Genomic DNA, 20,256 nt, shown 5'->3' on the forward strand with positions numbered 1-20,256 from the left:
ACTTATTGCTCTTTGTTCATTTAGTTCGGGTTGGAAAGGCTTAATGTTTTAGATAAGGAAACAAATACACAAACACTACACATGTTCACTCAATCACCACAACCTCAATGTGTAACAATTTAATGTCCCCGTTGTTCTCAAACGAAACATCAAAGAGGGGTTAGCTTTGTGAGAAGAAAACAAAAAAACTAACAAAAATCAAACAAATTGAAAAAGTGATAAACAGAACCACATTGATTAGCCCCTATTATTATTATTAACGTTATTATCATTATTTTGTTCAAGGAAAACGATTTCCAATACAATGTTTTAACTTTGCCCCAAAAACGGTTGTTTCCGTGGTTCTGGAAAATAATGATGCCGCCGTGGTTCATAGTGTACTCAACGATTTTCCTTCCCATTTTCATGTCACTCACTCGCCCACTGTTCTACTGTAGATGAAGTATTTTGTCTACATTTTTAATTGTTTACTTATGTTTTCCCTTTTGTTTGAAACCGTTTATGTTCTTTTGCTTTTTTGTTCTCATTCCATACTCAATGAACTCCACAAGAATTGTTATTGATTTTCTTCTGATACTCTTTGTGTTGTGCGTCACAGCTGGTTAGCAGTTTGAGGTCAAGGCAAACACACACACTCATTAACACATCTACACATAAACACGCAGACCAATATAAAACCAATCCGGATCATAACGATTATTATTGTGACCACTAATGTAAAATTTTCGCTATGCTATTATATATTATTATATTATTATTATTATTAATATATATTATTATCATTATTATTGCTATTCTATTACGCAGTTTACATGTTGAGGTTAGTTTTATGTTTTTGTGTTTTATTACAAGGAAGAAAATCGGGAAATATCGTGCTGCTGAGAATGCGTGGTAACTAAAAGTAATGCAACCGGGGGTCAGAAGATTGTGTAAAGAAAACCACGTAAAACATGTATAAACACAACGAGACAGAAAAGAAAACAACAGCAACTACTGCCCCATAAAATCGGCAATGCAAAAAAGGGAATCACACACCATGGGTCTGGTAAAAGAATGAATTTTCGTAGAACCGGTAGGAAAGGTGAAAAAAGAGGGGGAGAAAAAATTGAAAAACGAAAACACATCCAGCCGAAAAGATATGGTGAGAATATATCATTTGTTATAAACATTGAGTAATAAACAAAACACTAAATAAAGATTATTATTTTCTTGTTTTAGTTTTTGTTATATTATCACAATTTATGTTTTTCGTTTCAGCATATTTTCTATCTTATTATCATTATATTTTGCATGATTTTGTTTTTGACCATATTGGTTTATTTATTTTTTCTTTTTCGTTCAAGTGGCAACCATCAACAAGGCAAGAAAGAAGGATAAGAAGCATAAAGCTAGTGTAAGAAAACATCATCAACGCTACCCATAGTACACAAAAAGAAGTGCATTACTGAGGAAGGAAAGTTTTTCAACTATTTGAGGATCTGTATCTTGTACGTAACGAAGCGAAGCAGTTACTACCCTCAAATAATAATGTGTTACCTCTAGCCGGTCGCAGCTCTAAGCTAGTCCCATAGCTTAAACACAACGACACACCACTTTGATTCTTCTTGGCTTCTTTCCAAACCGCTTCGAAAACTGAAATGGAAATCCTGAAGAAGAGGAAACCGGGCAGAAAATACAAATACGTAATCAAATGATAGCAGTATAGCAAAGGTGCAAACGAATCGTGCGCTAGGTTTTGTTCCTTTAGAATAACTTCTACCAAATGCTACGCACCACTGTAGAAGTAGATGTGATCACTCTCGTAAATCGCAGGCTTCCTCTTTGGAAATGGCATCGAGGTGGAATTTCCGATGCCTTCACCTCCTCACCACGTGCCCTCCTCCATATTTGACGAGCTATATACGAGAACAAGCCGATGCGCACAACCGGAAAACTAAACTCACGAAACTGTAAAGCAAAATGTAATACAAATGTAACACACTGCCCGTTTACAAGAAGCGATTAAAACGAACCAAAAATAGTGTAAAACAACTCCCCGGCATGTGGCGAAAGTAGCGCACGCCATCGAAACAAACAGAACCAGGTAAAAGTTGAGAGATAATTTCAAATGAAACGGTAGCTGCAAACACCATAGTTAAATCAGAACGTTGAAAAAAAAATCGGATTTTTGTTTCATTTTTCTCCTATTACTATTCAAAAATTCAGCGAATTATTTTAAAACTTCTCCTTGAAAACCAATCCTAAACAAAGTAAAAAATCTAATAAGAGATACCACGACAAACCAATAACAAGTTAAAAGCTAAGCCATACAATAACGATATTAAATTACAATATACCAACAGATGTGTGGTATAAACAAAAAGGAAACAAAACTAAAAGAGGCTCACGGACATAAGAGAATTGCACGTGCATACAACAAAACAAAACCGAACAACCAAACGTACAAAGCGTGTTTGCTTCTCAGCGATTAAGCATAAATTCGCTTGTTTGATAATTTATTTAACAACCGTATGTACACAAAAACAAAATAAACGGATCGATATATCGGATCGAACCGATTCATCTTCAGCCTGTTGTTACTTCGAACCAGGTACGAACCCGGTTACGTTTCAGAATTCTAAATCTCAGCTACGCAAGATTACTTCACGATACGTCAACTGTAAACTACTGTGCGGGAAACAAGTTAAAATATGGAGAAAAAACACCATGTATGCTTAAAAAGGAAAAACAAACATACAAACAAAAAAGCGAATGGAGCAAACCGAACACACAAGCTAACGAAACTTAATGTATATTTACTCTAGTTACCAGTCGGTGTAAAAGGTGTATAATCAATGTTTCTTCTTCACCATTTGTGTAACAAACAAACAAACATACAAAAATATTGAGCAAGAGGCAGACAAATCGTATTTATCATTCCCCCACACACTACGTCGCCTAATGTCGGTCCTGTGCATAAGCTGTTGTTGTTATACTTACGTACCGTATTACCTGACCCGAGAGCCGATAGTACTTTCCCGGATCAGCAAGATTAAATCCAACGTTACAGGTCTGTTTTGTCTCTATTGAGTTCCTTTGTTAGCGTTTTCTTTCCTACACGAAGGGAAAGGTTTTTTCTCGCACCTCCAAATCATTACCAACTTACCGTATTTAATACAATACCGACTGCAGAGCATTTAAAGCCTAAGGCTGTGGCATTTCTTCTCGTTGTTTCGCGTTTATATTTGGCAAACGAAAAGATTGCCTTCTTAAAACATTTGTTTTCTTTCGCATTTTAGAAAATCATTTGTTTCTTTCCTTGTTTGTTAATTTGCGAAAAAGGAAACACCTCCAGGGCATATATCATAAATCCGGTAGGTTAGAACGAATGTCTCATCGAAAACTTGAAAATCAAATCATTTGGACTGAAACAGTAGAAATTTGCTTTGGCAAAAACGATTGAACAACACATCCCGAAATGTGGATGATAACAGACGAACAAAACTCCCACGTGAGAAAATGATCTTAGATCTTGCTCTCCTCTCATTGTGTTTTTTTTCTTTTACGGACTTTTTATGCCTGCTTTCGGAACCCGAATCGAAAACCGATCAGAGACTGGTAAGCACACAACAAAAGACTCCAAAGTGTACGATTTTAAGCAAACGGAACCCACGGTTTTCGGGCGGATTCGGATGAGGGCGAGTGACTGAGCAGAAAAACAACAAACAAAAAACCAGAAAACGAATCAAGTGCAATTCACGGCATGATGCAAGGGACGCATGCATTTGTAGGGCAAATTCGATGGATAAAATCGTAGAAAAAATGTTATTGGGATAAGACAAGCGAACAAACAGAAAACAAATTTAGCACAACAACAAATAAAAACAAAGGTGTCATATGAAGACAGCACACCAGACTGAAGGTGGAAAGGCGAGTGGAAAGTGAAAATTTTTCTGGGGAAGAACATTGCAAACCAACGTTTTGTTTTTTTCATATTTTGCGAATCGTATTGAGCGATGAGGGTGAGAAGAAACAAGAAATGGATCGGAAAAAGGGGTATATGTTAGGCGATAACTATATAGTCAAAATTTATGTCACGAGCTGTATGGGTGTGTGGTGTCTTGTATGTCTTTTACGTTACGTAACACGGCACCGTTAACTTCGGGACAGTAATGTTAATGTAAATAGCAAGTAAAAACTAAGCGAAGAAAGAAAGCTAAGAGCTAATTGGAAGTAAAAACAAGGGTAGTTTAAAACACACACTGACACATACACACACACACGCTTTAGAGAACGGCTCGGGAGATGTTGGGCTCGCCAAAACACCGGACACTGTTTGATATCGGTCGGGGATTTGGGATGCCCATTTCGGATAAAATGAGAAAAAACACAATTTTAGCCTAAGCAAACGCAACCATTGTATACGAGAAAAAAAGAAAACAACACACGATCGAAATGTCCCTGAGGCGAGGAGAAGATAGCAAGCACACGGACATTAATTATTTCCCTTCAAGAATGAAGATTGTTTTGTTTCGCAAAGTGTGCGATCTTACATGTTTGGTTTCCCCCCGCCGGGAAAGCCGGAAAGAAGCGGTGCTTCAGTCTTTTATGATTGTTATTCGATTGATTTCGCTAACTACCCACGCGACCGTACAAATAAAAACTGACAAAGAGGGGACAAACATTCACCAAAAACGGGCATTGGATCCTTTCACCACAAACATGATGTTAGTAATAAAATTATATTTAAAACAAAACAACAACAAAAAAAACACCCCACATTGTCGTCAACTGCAAAATCAGACAAAAAAAACTGTAAACGAAAACCTTAAACTCATATACAAGACGAACGCGCGTCATCGAGATTGGAAAATAAAGGAAATTTAGCGTAGGAGCAAGTGATGTTGTGATAAGCAACGGTGGACATTAAAGGGTAGATGAGTGGCGATGCAAGACGGGGAAAAAATCAACATGCAGTGGCGTAAAATTGATGCTGTGTATTATATTATAAATATACATATATATATTCTATATATATTGATATATATATATTACTATATACACCGTATTGATACATTTATTCTAAAATAGAGTGCGCAGCCACAAAACGGCCGTTTGCAAAACGACAACTGCAGATTGCAGTAGGCGAGTAGTAACCAAAACCAACAAAGGAACAAACAAAGTAACCAACAAAATTGCAACCGTGTAAAAGAACACGGTAACCGCGTAGAAAAAAACTTTAACGGTGATCGAAAATATTGTAACAGATGAAACGAAAGGGAGAAACCAACTGAACGTTGTAACATGGGACAAGAAAATGAATGGTGATAAGAAGCGGAAGGAAACCAAGTTTAAAAGACACATACGAAACGACAAACACACAAATGAACACAGATTTAACTAGTGACAACCTGTAACTAGCTTTGACCCCCCCCCCCCCCCCCAACCCCCCCAAAACAGTCGAAAATGTATATAAATTCTACATATATACTGATATATAAAAGTAAAAATATATATATATTTCATTCGAAGACTCACCAAATAAAGGTAAACTGAAGTTGAATCATTGTCAAATTATTCTGTTTTGGGATAATATTTTGTTTGTATAAATCGAAAGAAAATCTGTGGGAACTGTTTAAATATTGTGCGTTGTGTTGATATACCTTTTTCATACTTAAAAAAATGAATACATAAAAACAGAAAGAAAATCTATGGATTTATTGTGGGTACACTTTTCTGAAGTTTAATTAAATTGAAAGAAAATCTGTGGGAACTGTTTAATTATTGTGCTTTGAGTTGATATACCTGTTTCATACTTAAATTTATGTATTCATTTTTATCAATAGAATGAAAATCTATGAATTTATTGTGGGTAGACTTTTCGGAAGTTTAATTACATAATTTTTATATCACGATATAATTGTTAGATCACAATTCTTCATTCATTGCAATTCGGTCGACTTGCTCGGCAAAACGTGCCAGACAAAATGTGTGTTTGGTTCGAAAATCTCTGTCATGCTGCAACAGGAGAGCATGACATACCAGGAGGAAGCTCCACGGACGCTCGATCACCGACGCCAAAAATCGGATACGAAAAATGAGACTCGGTTCAAAAATCCGACCTGCACAAGTAACAGGAGCGAAGATCGTGCAGGAGGACACCACAACTGGTATTGCGAGAAAGAGAGAGTAGCAGCATCCGAGAGAGACAGCATCTCCCCAGTGAGAGTGGTGAGATCACCCGATGAGATGCGAAAGCGAGACGACAACAAGTGTTTGGCGATCCGATCGAGCCGCGTGTTTATACTTTCCGAGTTGAGAAATTCACCACAATAACAGAACGGTGCGATTTTCAAACCAACCGTTAGCGTCCTTGAATTTCTCGGTTTTGATTATTTTTCTTTCAAACAATTCAATCATTTAAATTGTATTTAAACCCCTGTATTTAAAAACCGAACACACAAAAGTTATTTTGCACTTTTAAAATGTTCCAAATGGCGTTGATTTTATTTTGCTGTTAATTCTAGGTCATGAGAAGTTTTCGAAAGTACACGGATGAGAAGGGAAAACAAAAATAAAAGCATCATCATACTTTTCTTTAAGCAAACCTTCAACCAGAAGGTTTTTCTTCCTTGTTTAATGCGCTTTTGTCGAAATTAACTTCTATCCTCCTTTGTTTATTTTCGTTTGGCGGCTTAGGCTAAAACAGCCTATTGCGTTCGTTAAGTCCATTTCGTTTCCCTACTGCCTGACACCATTGCTTTTCATACGGTTTTGTCCCTTCGTTTCGTTTATGTTTCATTGGTTTTTGCTCGACTAACATTCTACCTTCTCCCTAGTCTTTCTTTTGATTCCAGCGATTGTGCCACCCAATTTCGATTTTATTTAACGCACGATAAATAGTTTTAGCAAACGTCACGTCTAGTTCTATACTTTTAGTGAACTTATAAGCACTTAACAATACAGCAAAAAGCAGAGAAATAGTTTTTTCGCTATCGACCCTCCGTTTCGAGGACAATCTCTAGTGTGAGGTTATTGTTCCGAGAGGCTGAGGAGGCCAGGGCCATTCGTAACGGCTCGTCTTTACTGACCGTTAGAACTTATTTCTTCTACTTTCTCATAACAACTTGATGCATTTAAACGAGGACAAACAAGAAGTGATCCGAATAAGGCAGGAACAACTTTTAATAAACGAAACAAAAACGCAATACACTGATGCATTATTATGATTTTGCAAATAAAAAAATGCAATTTATTTGGAACCGTTTAAGGAACTGAAGACTACACTATCGAATCCATATGATCGCGTTTATGATGTAATGTTAATTCGTTTGCATTCTATAATAAGGTACAGGAGATTTTAACGCAACAGTTGGTGGTGTTAAACGGTGAGTTAAACGCATAATTGGGTAAACAACAGAGGAGTATGCAAGGTTTGGTTTCTGAGTTTTCTTTTTTTTTTTTGTATAAAACAGAAACGCTACGATAAAGGGAGAGAGGCTCGCTTCAGGAAGCTTAGCGAAACACTATAGATTAATTACGATAACCGATACAATAATTACGATAACCAATCAAATGAATTCCCCAGGATTGAACCGCGGCAACATAAAACATAGTCGAGTCCTTCGCGCGAAAATCTGTTTCCATAGCGACTCAGTAAGCGAGAACTATAACAAAACAGCTATTTACATGAATGCGTTGGTGATGATCAGCACACGATGTTTTTTCATTACTATTTCTCTCTTTTTTGTCTTTCTCTGTTTTCTTTTTCGCCACCATGTTGGTTCACTGCTTCTTCATTAGTTTCTATGTAATTTATGCATATGTTAAGTTTTGCTCATTTGATACTCTCTGGATAGCACTGGATTTGTGGTGGTAAGTTTTACATCTCTTCCTTAGTAAGCCATGATACATGGACTCGGGTTGCCATGGCACATGGAAACACCGTTTCCCGGTTTCCGCCCACACAAAATGTTTGCCAAAGAAGTCTTCAAAATCGAGGTATTAGTTGTTGTTTAGAGAACGCTTTGCAATGTGTGATCGTTCTTACAAAATTATGTCATTTATAACCTTTCAAATCAAACGCTTTCCTCCAGTTTTTGTTTTTTCTTTGTTTTCGATACAAAAAAAAAGATAGTTCAATGAAGAAGTGTTTATGTTGCCATGTGATGAGACACGTGTGACGAAAAGAGATGGCTTTGATTTTTTTATCCATTTTCTTGTTACCACCCTCGCCGGTGCGCGTGTGGGCGGCAGCTCCTCTGGTTCCTTCTAGGAGATTGGTTTTTTCTTTAAATTGGCAAGGCAGAAGGCGGCCTTACGAAGGCTCTTACCTTACCGAGCGCATCCCGCTTTTCCCGCTTAACCTGAGTTTGTTAACATCTTCAGCCGCCAGCCTCTCTCACTCTCTCTCTCTCTCTCCCTCAGTCCCGCATAACCTAACCAAACTTTTTTCCTCACTTTCCTCTCCTCACACGCACACTCACTAACTACTAAAGCCTAACACGTGATATAATACGCGCGCGGTACGACGGCGATGACGACGAAGATTTATAATTTAGCATGGATTTGGGGGGGGTGCGCACTATTAATAAGGGTTATACCATATGAGGGATCCCAAAGGCCCTTCTTACATGTGTCGAAATAAATGCAATCAAACAGCCTTTTCCGTCTGGCCATAGAGCTTGTGAGGGGAGGGGGGGGTTAATTAATTTACTAATCCTTAAACATTACGGGGCTTTCCACGATTCGGTCGCTTTTGTTCAGGCTTTAAGTTTCCTTCGTTTGACTTTCATTTACCCTTTTCCCACCATTTCCACCGCTTTTCTAACACTAAGCTGTTTGTTTTTTGTTTTCTTTTCCGTTAATTTTCATAATTTTTCTTCTCGCTTCCATGTGCCACTCCTTTTTAAAGTATCAATTCTTACGTGGTAAATATTAAACGGCATATTTTTTATTCCATTTCTCGTTCTATTTTAATTTTGGGAAATCATCCAGTCTATTCTGTTCACTTTCTTTTTTCTTTTTATTTCTTACGTCCACACCTTCCAACTCCGCCCACCGTTAGCACCGCTCTAAAACTCACCGCTCTGTCCAACCGAAACCCCCCAATAAACACTAATCGGAGCTCCCTACTATAACTACGTTCTAGTCTTTTTGTCTTGCGTCTCAGAAATGGCCACCGGTTTTGAAGCGAATACGTGTACATACATAAAGATGCTGCTTATATGCTTACCCATTAGAATATGCTTACCGTTTGTGTATATGTGGATTTTGTTTTTCATGTATATATAAGGTATATTTATCTAACTCCACACAGTGTGCTCAGTTTTACTTCCCGGAAGCGGGGTTGTGTGTTTGTCGGCTATTTGATCCCCCCCGCAATTGAATTCTTCACACACCGCCTAACCTTAAACTGACAAGATAAAAAAACAAAACAAAACGCCCCCCTTCCTAAACCCAACCGACTCAACTGTCTTTCATTCTCTCTCTATCTCTCTCACTCGCTTCACCTCCTTCCTTCTAGCATAACAATTCCCAGAGCTGTCCATGCAAAATGTCCGTTAAATGGTGTTTCTCCTTTGCCTGTTTGGTTAATTCCTACACTTCTCGAAATGTTTTGACAATTATTAACAGTCTTAAATGATTCCATTGCTGGATCGGTTTTCCTTCCCTTTAAATTTCACCTGGCTCCGCAGCTAAGCTTTATTATTAAAGGGCACGGTAAACGAAGCGTAATCGCTGGTCTCTCGTGTATCGTCGATATTCTGGCCAAGCGCTCATCATCTGTGCTTTGTTTATGTTTTGCAAATTGATAAATATTACAACATTTCTTGAAGCTATGGCTATTACTTTGTTGTGTATTGTTGAACCTAAAAAAACTACGCTAAATAATAACAGAATATCGATAAATAATCGCGGTCGAATGAACTATTGATTCGTTTGTTTACATTCTGACAAGATCCAAAATTCTTTTTGACAGATTAAGCAGCGGAATTACATGATTACGCTAGCGATTACGCTTCGTTTCTCGTATCCTTTGCGGTTCACTGTCATCTCTCCCTTCCACCGTGTCCGACTTTCTATTCTTTTAAAGCCACCATAGACTTATAATATCCTAAATCTGACTCAAAAGCTTAAGGGGCGAACGACTAACGAACGAGAATGATTGATTCACTTTCAGAGTGAATGATAAGAGGGAACGGAAAGAAGCAATTATTACGGGAGGGGGAGGAAAGAAAGAAGGCAAAACTCTATTCTTTTCCCAGGCTCTCCTAGGTTTGCCTACCCCAGACAGTCTTACTCTTGTGTGTGAGTGTATATGTGTGTTTGTTGATGCATAAGTGTAAAATGTCGATCTAAAGTTACATGAGTGTAAAATAGGGGTTTAATTTTATTTAAATTTTCTCTCGTTACCTCTCTCTCTCCCTCTCTTTCTAGTAGTAAAATGGAAAGTGAAAAAATAAAATAATATTTTAAAACAAGTTGCTCATAAATAACATATCACTACATCCCCACTACGAGCGGGATGATGGTACTGGCTGGCTAGTTATTAGTTGGGTTCTGGGAAAAGGTAGAAACGGTTGCATTGGATCCCTTAAACTCTACGATGACTTGTTCGCGTACTGGATAACGGAGCTCATCCGAATGACGGAGGCCTGAGGTGGTACTGGTTGTTGTTGTTGTTGTTGTTGTTGATGCAGTGGTGGCGGAGAAGGATACTGACGATGATCCCGCTCATTAGCGTGACTAGCGACGATTGTTCCACCGTCACGGCCACCACCAGCAACGAAACTTTCCGATTTAACCGCAAAGTTCGGTTGCTGCTGTTCCTGTTGATGATGATGATGATGATGGTAGTGTTGTTGGGTTAAACGATAGTTTGATTCCGACTCATGCCGCTGATTGTGGAATAGTTGCTGCTGTTGCTGCTGCTCGAACCGTCCGCTTTCGGCAAGTAGTGATGGTTGATTAAGGGAGTCGTATTGTTTCGCCGGTTGTCGATGTTCCTGCTGGTGCTGCTGCTGCTGCTGCTGCTGCTCCTGCTGTTGGCCATTGTTTCCGGCAAAGGAGGGAGCCATCATCTTCGGTGCCGAATGCGGTGGCAGTTGTTGAGGCTGCTGCTGTTGGCTATCCTTGAAGTAAAGCTTTCGCTTGCGCGGTGGCAGCGTGTTGTTGTCCCGATCGGCCATTAATACTGAATCGGATTCGGGTGAGGAGGAACGATCGGGCGACTCGGGCGAGGAACGGGGTGGCGTTAGCAGATTTTCCGTACCGGCGATCGCCGCCTCCACCTGCCGCACCAGATCACTGGATGATCTGTGGAAAAGAGATGATATAAAAATAATCATTCTGGTTGAGAGAACAACATTCGATTCACTAAAGTGCTTTTGATTACTTACCGGAACTCTGTCACTTGCGAGGCGGGGGCAAAGTATCCGTGATGTTTCATGATGGATAGCGGTTCGTAGATGTACTGGGTCGGAGGATTGGAGCTGGCACCGCCATTCCTATTTACATTGACTGGTTCCATTAAACCGGCAGAAGAGATCATGGTAGACGTGGACGAGGATGATGATGGCGGACCCGCCGCAGTCATTACCGTGGCCGACGACGACAACGACGATGATGATGATGACGAGGAAGTAGAGGAAGGTGGTGAAGATGATGGCCCGATCACCGGAATCGAGGGTGGTGGGGTGATCCGCGTGATGGATAGCGAAGAAGCCGACGTCCGCACAAGACACGGAGATATCGATCGTTTCACCTCCGCCGGGCGGCAGTCGACGATTCCATTCTCGGCCGCAGCCGCAATCGAAGCCGCAGCAAGGAGAGCCGGATCTACGCCACCTCCTCCTCCTCCCCCTCCTGTTGGTACCCCGATGTAGGGTGGTGTGGTACGCCTTTCGTACTCATTGATTCCGATGTACTCGTCCTCCTCCTCACCATCGTCGTCATCGTCGTCCTCCGCTTCGTTCTCGACGACCGCGTTATTCCGACGCGCCCCTCTGGCGGCGGCTGCGACGGACGGATGGGCAAACTTCATACCCGCAAAGTGTCGCCCACCCAGCGCCACCCGTTCCCGCTCGTCCCCGGACGCACTTTCCGCGCCCTCGAGGTTACTCTGGCTTGAGGAGTACTCGAAGGCGCTGCTGCTGTTACTATTACTACCACTACCCTCGATGCTGCCCGCCACCGAACCGGGCTCGATGACGACCGCACTCGGAACCGACGGCGTTGCGGTTTCGTCCTCCTTCCCGCCCCCGCCACCCGCCGCCTCAGTCTCATCCTCGTCCGGCAGCTCGTTCGCATGGCCCTTGATGTGCGCCTCCATCTCCTTCTTGCTCTTGAACGTCTCGTCGCAGATCGTGCACTTGTAGCACTTGGCCCCATAGTGCTGCACCCGGTGCAGCTTCAGCACGTGGTTGTAGCCGAAGTCCCGGAAGCAGATATCACAATGGTACGGCTTCTCGCCCGTGTGTGTCCGCGAGTGCACCTTCAGTTGCTTGCTGCAGGTGAACCCCTTGCCGCAGCCCTCCACTGGGCACTTGTACGGTTTTTCACCTGTTCGGGGAGGAAATGGACGAGACGGTGGGAACAGAAAAAACCGTTATTATTAATTATTTCTTCCGTTTGCGAGAAGAGATCACATTTCCGGCAGCATCCCCCCCCCCCATAGATTTCTCATTTTCCACAAAACACCAGGCGTCTCCATTTCGAGGCGAAACTACTCGAAAACAACCAGGCGCCTCCTTTCTATTAACGAACGCTATGAAACTGCTGCAAACTATTATCAGTGGTTTCAAACTATCACCAAACATATCTTGATAAACCTTTGTTATTAAGTTCAACAACGAAAAACAAAAATCTTGATACGTAACCGCGACAAACCTCATCAATGCTCGTTAGAGCAGCTGTGATGGGATTTAAAATAGCTAATAATGAAGTGCATAATGCATTAGAGTTATCATAAAAAATGATAAAAAGATAAATTTATCCTAAACAGCTTAGGTAATATATTCATTTTCCTAGAGGGTCAAAATAAAAGTATTTTATTCCGATAAACAACTCTAGTTCTGGAACAGTTCTGATTGCAACTCGAATCGTTGTTCTAACCAAAATAATTTAACATACAATATTTTAAAAGATCCTTTTGCTTCATTTAAACGTTTACAGTTGTTTCTTCCCTCATCCTGTTGATTTTCGACACACTTACCGGTATGGGTGCGCATGTGGATCACCAGCTGGCCGGACTGGATGAACGTTTTGCCGCAGACGTTGCACTTGTGCGGACGCTCGCCGGTGTGGATGCGCATGTGCCGGTGCAGCTTGCCGCTGTGCTCGAACGCCCGCCCGCAGATGTCGCACTTGTACGGCCGCTCCTTGGTGTGGATCCGCCGGTGCACCTGCAGGTTCTCCTTCACGCTGAACATCTTGTGGCAGAACTCGCACTCGAACGGTCGCTCGCCGGTGTGCGTGCGATAGTGGCGCACCAGCCGTGCCGGCACGGCGAACGTCTTCTTGCACACGTCGCACTGATACGGATCGGGCTGCTGTCCTTGCGCTTGCTGCTGCTGCTGCTGCTGCTGGCCACCGGCTGTCAGGGTCGTTAGGGTCGCAGCATCCACTACCGCTCCTTTACCACCACCACCACCACCTTTCTCATTCGCCGATACCAGCTGCTGCTTGGCGTGAGATTTCATGTGGCTCGTGTGGGCACTTTTGCTGCCGAAGCTGATGTTGCACTGCTCGCAGCGAAACTTCGACCCGGCGGCCGGTGTCGAGGTGGTGCCTCCATGTGGGGAAGACACCGGCGCCGAGTATCCGCCAGGGTTTGGTTGTCCCTGCGACGCAGGTGGACTCAGCACGATCGTTAACTGCCCGTTAGGGGAGCCTCCACCTCCTGCGACATGGCCTGCTGGTCCTCCCTGCGGATTGCTTTGGATCGTCAGCCCATTGCTTAGGTTGATCGTGTGGGGCGGCGGCTGCTGGTAGCCATTCCGATGTTGCAACTGTTGATGGGCCGTTGGTGGATAGTGATCGGAGCCGTTCGACTCGCCGTAGCTCAGTTGGTGCTGCTGCTGGTGCTGCGGTGAGCCATCCGGACCGGAACCGGATTGTTGTTGCTGCTGCTGTGACATTAGCAACGGAAGGCCAGAGTAGTACACCATCTTGCACAGATCTAAGAAGAAAAGAAAAATTAAAAGGATAAACAATAAAATAAAATCGAAATTGATTAACCATTTTTGAATTTCATTTTATACCAACCAATGGCCAGTTAAATTTATAAACATATCTTCGAATAATACATTACTCCAACTCAGCCCATTTTTCCCTTTCTTGTGTTTTTTTTTTCATTGGCGTTTAATCTCATTTAATTTTATTACGCGATATCGTTATTGATTACGTGGAAACCAGAACACGGGATTAATGCGTTAGAAAAAAAGCGCAATACTCTAAAAAAAAAAAATCCTCCGTAAAAAAAAATGATAATATATCAGTTACAAAACTTGATAATTTTTTCAAACACAATCAGTTTTACTTTCATTAATCAAACATAAAAGAACAGCACAACATCCGCCGCGCTCTGCCCTTCTGCACTGAACCGCACATTAATCAATCCTTGGCTTGCGCGGTACGATAACCTTTACCTCTCCGCCCGTGCCACATGGCAAGGGTACCTTTCTCCCTTCCCTTCCCTTTTGGATGGATGTGTTACATTGCAAAAAAAAGTAATTTTCAAACCTCAAACCAGCAATGCTGCACACAATGACTTCACACGACCGGGGTCTCCGGGTTCTCTTCCTTTATCATGTGTGTTTTGTAAATAAAAAAAAGATAACCAAATCAATTAAGAAGCAGTTCGCGCATTCTAATTTAAAGTTAGCCAAAAAAAACAAACCATCAACCATCCGTGCAATCAATGCGTTGTTTCAGAAATTCACGCACACAAAAAGAACAAAATGACGCAACCGGGGAGAATAAACCATTATACGGTAGTAGTCCTTGTTATCGAAGTGCGGCAACAAAAACGAACAGGAAAATTAAAATGACCCGGCATCATAAATAATCCTGATCGACATGGTGAAGCATAACAACAGCTAGTAGAACCACATGCTGGAAGTGGCGATTACCGCGCAATGCGATGCTCCGAGAGCGTGGCCATGGTCGGTGGGGTTCTGGTCCGTCCTACAACACTCACGATGGTTCGGTTTCGAATTTTCGCTTTCGCGCAAATCGCAAGCCACCCCGGATAGGTCGTTCCGCTCGCGCGCCTACCACTTAAGAAAGCACCGTAAAAACCGCACCCTCCCCCATCGTCGCCACCACCATACCACCCTCTGCTGAGTGGGGAGGACGAATGAGTGAGACTCCTCCCTGGGGCATGGTCGTCCCCGGCAGACTCTTCCTTCCTCGTTCGTTGTGGTGAAACCCCCCTCGTCTGCAGCTGCTGATAGTCATGCATCGTTGGCGGCACGTGTACCCCCCTCCCGATCACCTTCTCTCCCTCTTCCTTTTTCCTACCACCAGCACCACAGCCCAACAAGCAGCAATCCGATCGTCGTCCGATCCTCGGTCGGAGTGCGAAACGAGATGCTTATTTCGGCAATTTTCTAGTGCCGCTTCAAGGATTTGATGATTGCTTGGCAAACTTTGTTTTTTTATTAATCATTCGATCCCGATTCGTGCGCTTGTGGCATCTTCCTTCCTGTGCCTCCGACAATATTCCGACATTGAAGGTCACCGCATGCACATCATTAAACGATGGGAGATTTTGCCATTTCGAACAGATCCTGCTCGTCGGCCAAGTGGCGATGATAACCACGCGCGAAGGCAACCGAATCAACACCTCCGGGTCCTCCCTCTTGCGATGTCTTTTTAATTGCGTGGTCACACTTCGCGAGAACCGGGATCGTCGGATCTGCTCGCGATTCGATCGATCGACCTCGTGCAACATTCTCCCCCACCCCAACGCACACAGTTCGGGACACTTCGCGTGCGCCGAGACAAGAAATCCGAATCCGCTGATCGCGAACGCGCGCCGCGCGCACGACGACGATGATCTGCGAGCTATTGGCGGCCCCGAGCGATCATGTCAATTGTTTGGGGCCCTTTTCTCGCCGAAGGAACGGCTGGCATAATCGAACTTTTAATCATGATTTGATGGCACGTTTGACAACCCGCTTGACACCTGGTTAAAAACATTCCTCGCTCGGTTCAAACCACAGGGGGGGGAGGAAGTTGTTTTGATGCAGAGCTTGCCAGAGGGGGCCCAAACATATTTCAGGGTCCTGCACAGTTCGAGTTACTTTTTTAATTATTGGGATATATTCGTTGACCGTGTAAACAAGAAGTGCGTAAGTATTACCATATAAATTTATTTCTTTGCTAATGTGGCTCATTTCTGCATGTTTAAAATTTTGCTGAACCATTTCGTCGAACAAGTCTTGACGAAACTTAAAAGAACAAAAAAATCTTTTTCTAAATCGCTAGATAAACCTGTGGAAGAAAAACATTTTACAGTTTGCAAAAAAACAAACAGCCAAATTAAATTCATAACTTTTAAATTTCGAATGATTCAGAAACAAAGTTGTATCGAAACACTGTAAATATAAAATTACAACCAAGTCCGTTACGAATATCTGGTAAGATCTCCAGAAGAAAATATGGAAATCGTAGAAATGCTTAAGAGAAAAATAAATTGTTAATATTGCAAACAATTGAAACAAGAAATAAGATCTGCAACATTTTCGATGCCTTTTTCGAAATGTGGCCTTATTGTGAGACAATATTTCTGCAATATCGTTTTTAATCTTGGCAAGACAATATCAACATTTCTCTTTCACTCTTACCAGGCGTAATGACCGTCTTCAGTCATACCTGCCCCATTAGGGTCTTACTAGACTTAGACACTCGGCGCTCGTGGGTCAATTTTATAACTTCCGATATGTAGATTTATGTTCGTTAATTATTTCGCACAAATCAATGCGAAAAACTTTAATTTACGAAGAATTTTTAATCGCGTTCAAAACAGTCCATTATTACACTCTTCTCGTATCTAAACCACATCCGTCTTGTTTTTGCAGGTATTTTTCATGTAACAAAAAATAAAAATACGACCTGTGAATCTTTTCCGTACAAGAAAACATATCATGTTCATTGAGGTGGAAAAAAATCAGCACAGGTTAGATAAAATCAGTTATCTTGATTTGACCCGCGAGCGGCACGTTTCCGTTTTAACTTTGATAAAAAATATTTTACAGTTCAGCTTAGGAAAAACGTACACCAAATTATTGATATTATCTACTAAAAGTCGACACCCAACATGGTCCCGGGGTCCATTGTACGGGTTTTTTTTTTTGTATTTAATGCGTTTCCACGCTCAATAGATCTCCTATATAGATAATGTTTTATCGGGTTTTTTTTCTTCCTCCCTTGCGTGCTTCAGTTTGATACCCCAGAGATAGGCTCCATCTATGGCCTTAGCGACACATGATCTGTATCTTTTGGGACAAAATGATCCAGCAGCCCAACCTACGACCTACGGAATAAACCGCCGCCGCCCCGGGGTTTTGCTTTTAGACGGCGAACCGTCAAAATCATGCACCTGACGCTGATGTTTGTACATTGAATCATGTTACTATGTCGTCGCCAAAACTGATAGACGGCGAATTACCAAATTGGCTATGCTCTGCGAGCCAAATGGCGACCGACTCCGGAGGAGACTTAGAGTCGAACAACACACACTTTTTGATTATCCTTGGAGGCCCCGCGCGCGTTAGCAGTGAAATCTAATACAGTGGAAAGATAAAAATCAGCCTTTCGCCCCGTTTTAACCGAGCCGAGGTGGACCATCGTCATGTCATGGTTCGGCAAACGCTGCTATAACACCGGAGTAATTTGACACCCAACTACAATTGGTGGAACATATATCCGTGTCAAACCCGGACGGACGGACGGACGGACGTCGCACGGGGTTGTTTGATTTTTGTTTACTAACCCCGCGCGCCAGGTGTTGAAAAGCTTAGTCCCCTTGGCTCGGCTGCTTAAATTACGGGTATACCTTGAGCGCTAAAATTCCCTTTCCTCGCCAAAGCGACCGCACCGAACCTGCGCTAATGTTATACAATAAACTGAACGATATATTTTCCTTTTAAAAATCAATTAAATTTTCAATATTGAATTAAGATCAGGGTTACGTGCTGTTTATGGAGAGCAAATAATGAGAATGGCTATTCGTTAATCGTTGAAGGACTTTGTAGAGCAACATCGACAAGGTTTAATGAAAATTCGTAACACCTGAGAAAAAATTGTATTAAAAAATCATATAAAACAATTCTTCGAAATTCTTTGAACCAGATAAATCAAATGGTATGATTTTACCCAGAGTACAAAAAAGACGTTATAAAACAATAACTGTGCAACAACAAAATAGAAGGAAAAAAGTCGTGGAATGAAACAATGCATTTTGGGTATCATTTGAACATTGATTCCTTAAACTCTGCAATAACCTTGCCTTGAACATTTGCGAGTAGTAAATATGGTAAAAGAAGGTGTGTATAAAATTTTCTCCAATTGTTTAAATGGTTCTTGCAAAAAAAAGGTTTCACTGCATGTAGTCATTCCAATTACTACATTTCATCACTACAATATCATTTCATTACTACAAAGTCATTTCAATACTACAAAGCACATGTTTGATTTATTTTTTTTTTTAATTAGTTTTTCCTGGTTAGTTTTTGTAAGTTCCAAAAAATGCCTTTCGAAATAGTTGAAAACGATCACATGGTACTTTGAAAAAAGCGAGGTATTTTGTATAAAATTCGCGCGATCATGTATCATGCATTTCCAAACCAAATTGCATCATCGTTCCCGTTCATTATTTCGACCTCCCCAAAAAAAAACCAAAATCCTCAGCCCCACCCCTGAGCGTTACCTTCCGTCGGGACCTCCTTAATTTCCGTCCCCGACTTGGAGAGAATGGTCTTAATCCAGTCCTGCTGCGCCCAGAGATCGGGCACATTTTCCACCAGGTTGGCGGCTGCGGCGGCCGCTGCAGCCACGGCAGCTTTCGTCGTTGCGTCCGTACCTTTCTTCATTCTGTGATTCACTTTTATTAAATAATGCACTCCTTTTTCTCGCCTCCGCAACCATGAACCCAGGGATTCGTATTGGCGCAACAGAACTAATGTTGGATCACCCACTTGTGCCGCCGTTTCACCTTTCCCAAAAAGGGGCAATGGTTAGAGCAGCCTTGCGGACACTTGCTTTACAAGTAAGTTTCGTGGCACTTGCTTCAGACTTTATCAAACATTTCGTAACGCACCGATTTGCAGGCGAAATGGACACTGCAGGAAACAAGGTTTACTTTCACCAGCAAATTCTTTTTCAACGTTGGTTCAATTAATTTTAATAACTACACTAAACTTTCGTGCTCTATTAACACATCGACCAGAATGCACTTTTTTCAATTTTCTCCACGCACAGACGGATTTTCTTTTCATCGGATTCCTCCACATCCAACTGGCTAAGTGTTGCCTAACGCTCGCTGTAAATCTTCAACAAAGTTTTCCCAACAAAATCAGCATCAATTGTGTCTCGCTGTACTTAAAAATTGAATCACCACCGCAATCCATTGCCGGAATGACTTTTTCCGTGTTTCAGGGTTCGTATCTTTTACCGGATTGAAGTTTTCCTCTACACTGCGCAGCCCTGGGAGGAGACTGCAGTAACTGATTCCATGCGCGACCGCGATTCCTACGTACCGACCGCGCCAAAGTGTGACCACCGACTGAAGGGAAAATCTTCCACAAACGTACCCCGGGCCGCGACCAGCGGAACCAGCGCCGCAATCTTGTCGTATGTCGTTACACGAACACGAACGGAGGGGAAAAAAGAAGAAAATTACATCGCTCGCGGCCGAAGCTGCGCTGCGTCGGGTTGCTCGTTCGGGCGATTATTTAAGGGGAAACAATCTCATCGCGGCCCGGACCTCGGACTTGAAACCGAAAACCCCTTCGGTGAAGCGCTGGTGATCACTCAGGCAGATTATTGTCGCGATCGTTTATTTGCTACAGCACAATTCTAACAGAAATTAAACACTAGGCCATATTCAATAATCGATTGGTGATAAGCGTTGTCTTAGTTTTCCAATGATTTTCCCCCAACAGCTAGATGTTTGGGTTAGGTCAGGGGGGAACACCTGCATGTTGCTAAAGGGATGTTATCTTTATTTGATTAAATACTAGTGATAGCATTTGTATTGTGCGGGTCATG

General features: G+C 42.1%; 1 protein-coding gene across 1 annotated transcript; it reads right to left on the reverse strand.

The window, feature by feature from the left end:
• Nucleotides 1-10,583: 10,583 nt before the first annotated feature.
• On the reverse strand, nt 10,584-19,079 carry LOC131262351 (Krueppel homolog 1-like). Its single transcript, XM_058264339.1, has 4 exons — nt 18,917-19,079; nt 13,196-14,161; nt 11,382-12,543; nt 10,584-11,298 (listed from the first exon to the last, which is right to left on the reverse strand). Exons 1-4 carry the CDS (start codon nt 19,077-19,079, stop codon nt 10,584-10,586), a joined length of 3,006 nt encoding a protein of 1,001 aa, XP_058120322.1.
• Between the last annotated feature and the right edge of the window lie 1,177 nt (nt 19,080-20,256).

This window comes from Anopheles coustani, chromosome 2, assembly GCF_943734705.1.
Source record: "Anopheles coustani chromosome 2, idAnoCousDA_361_x.2, whole genome shotgun sequence".
NCBI classification, from domain to species: Eukaryota; Metazoa; Arthropoda; class Insecta; order Diptera; family Culicidae; genus Anopheles; species Anopheles coustani.

Excerpts from the sequence above, each read along its gene's own strand:
- LOC131262351 (XM_058264339.1), bottom strand. The coding sequence starts at position 19,079 with ATGAAGAAAGGTACGGACGCAACGACGAAAGCTGCCGTGGCTGCAGCG. Across the intron at positions 14,162-18,916 it reads TAAGGAGGTCCCGACGGAAG|ATCTGTGCAAGATGGTGTAC; the intron begins GTAACGCTCAGG and ends TTTTCTTCTTAG. Across the intron at positions 12,544-13,195 it reads CCACATGCGCACCCATACCG|GTGAAAAACCGTACAAGTGC; the intron begins GTAAGTGTGTCG and ends CTCCCCGAACAG.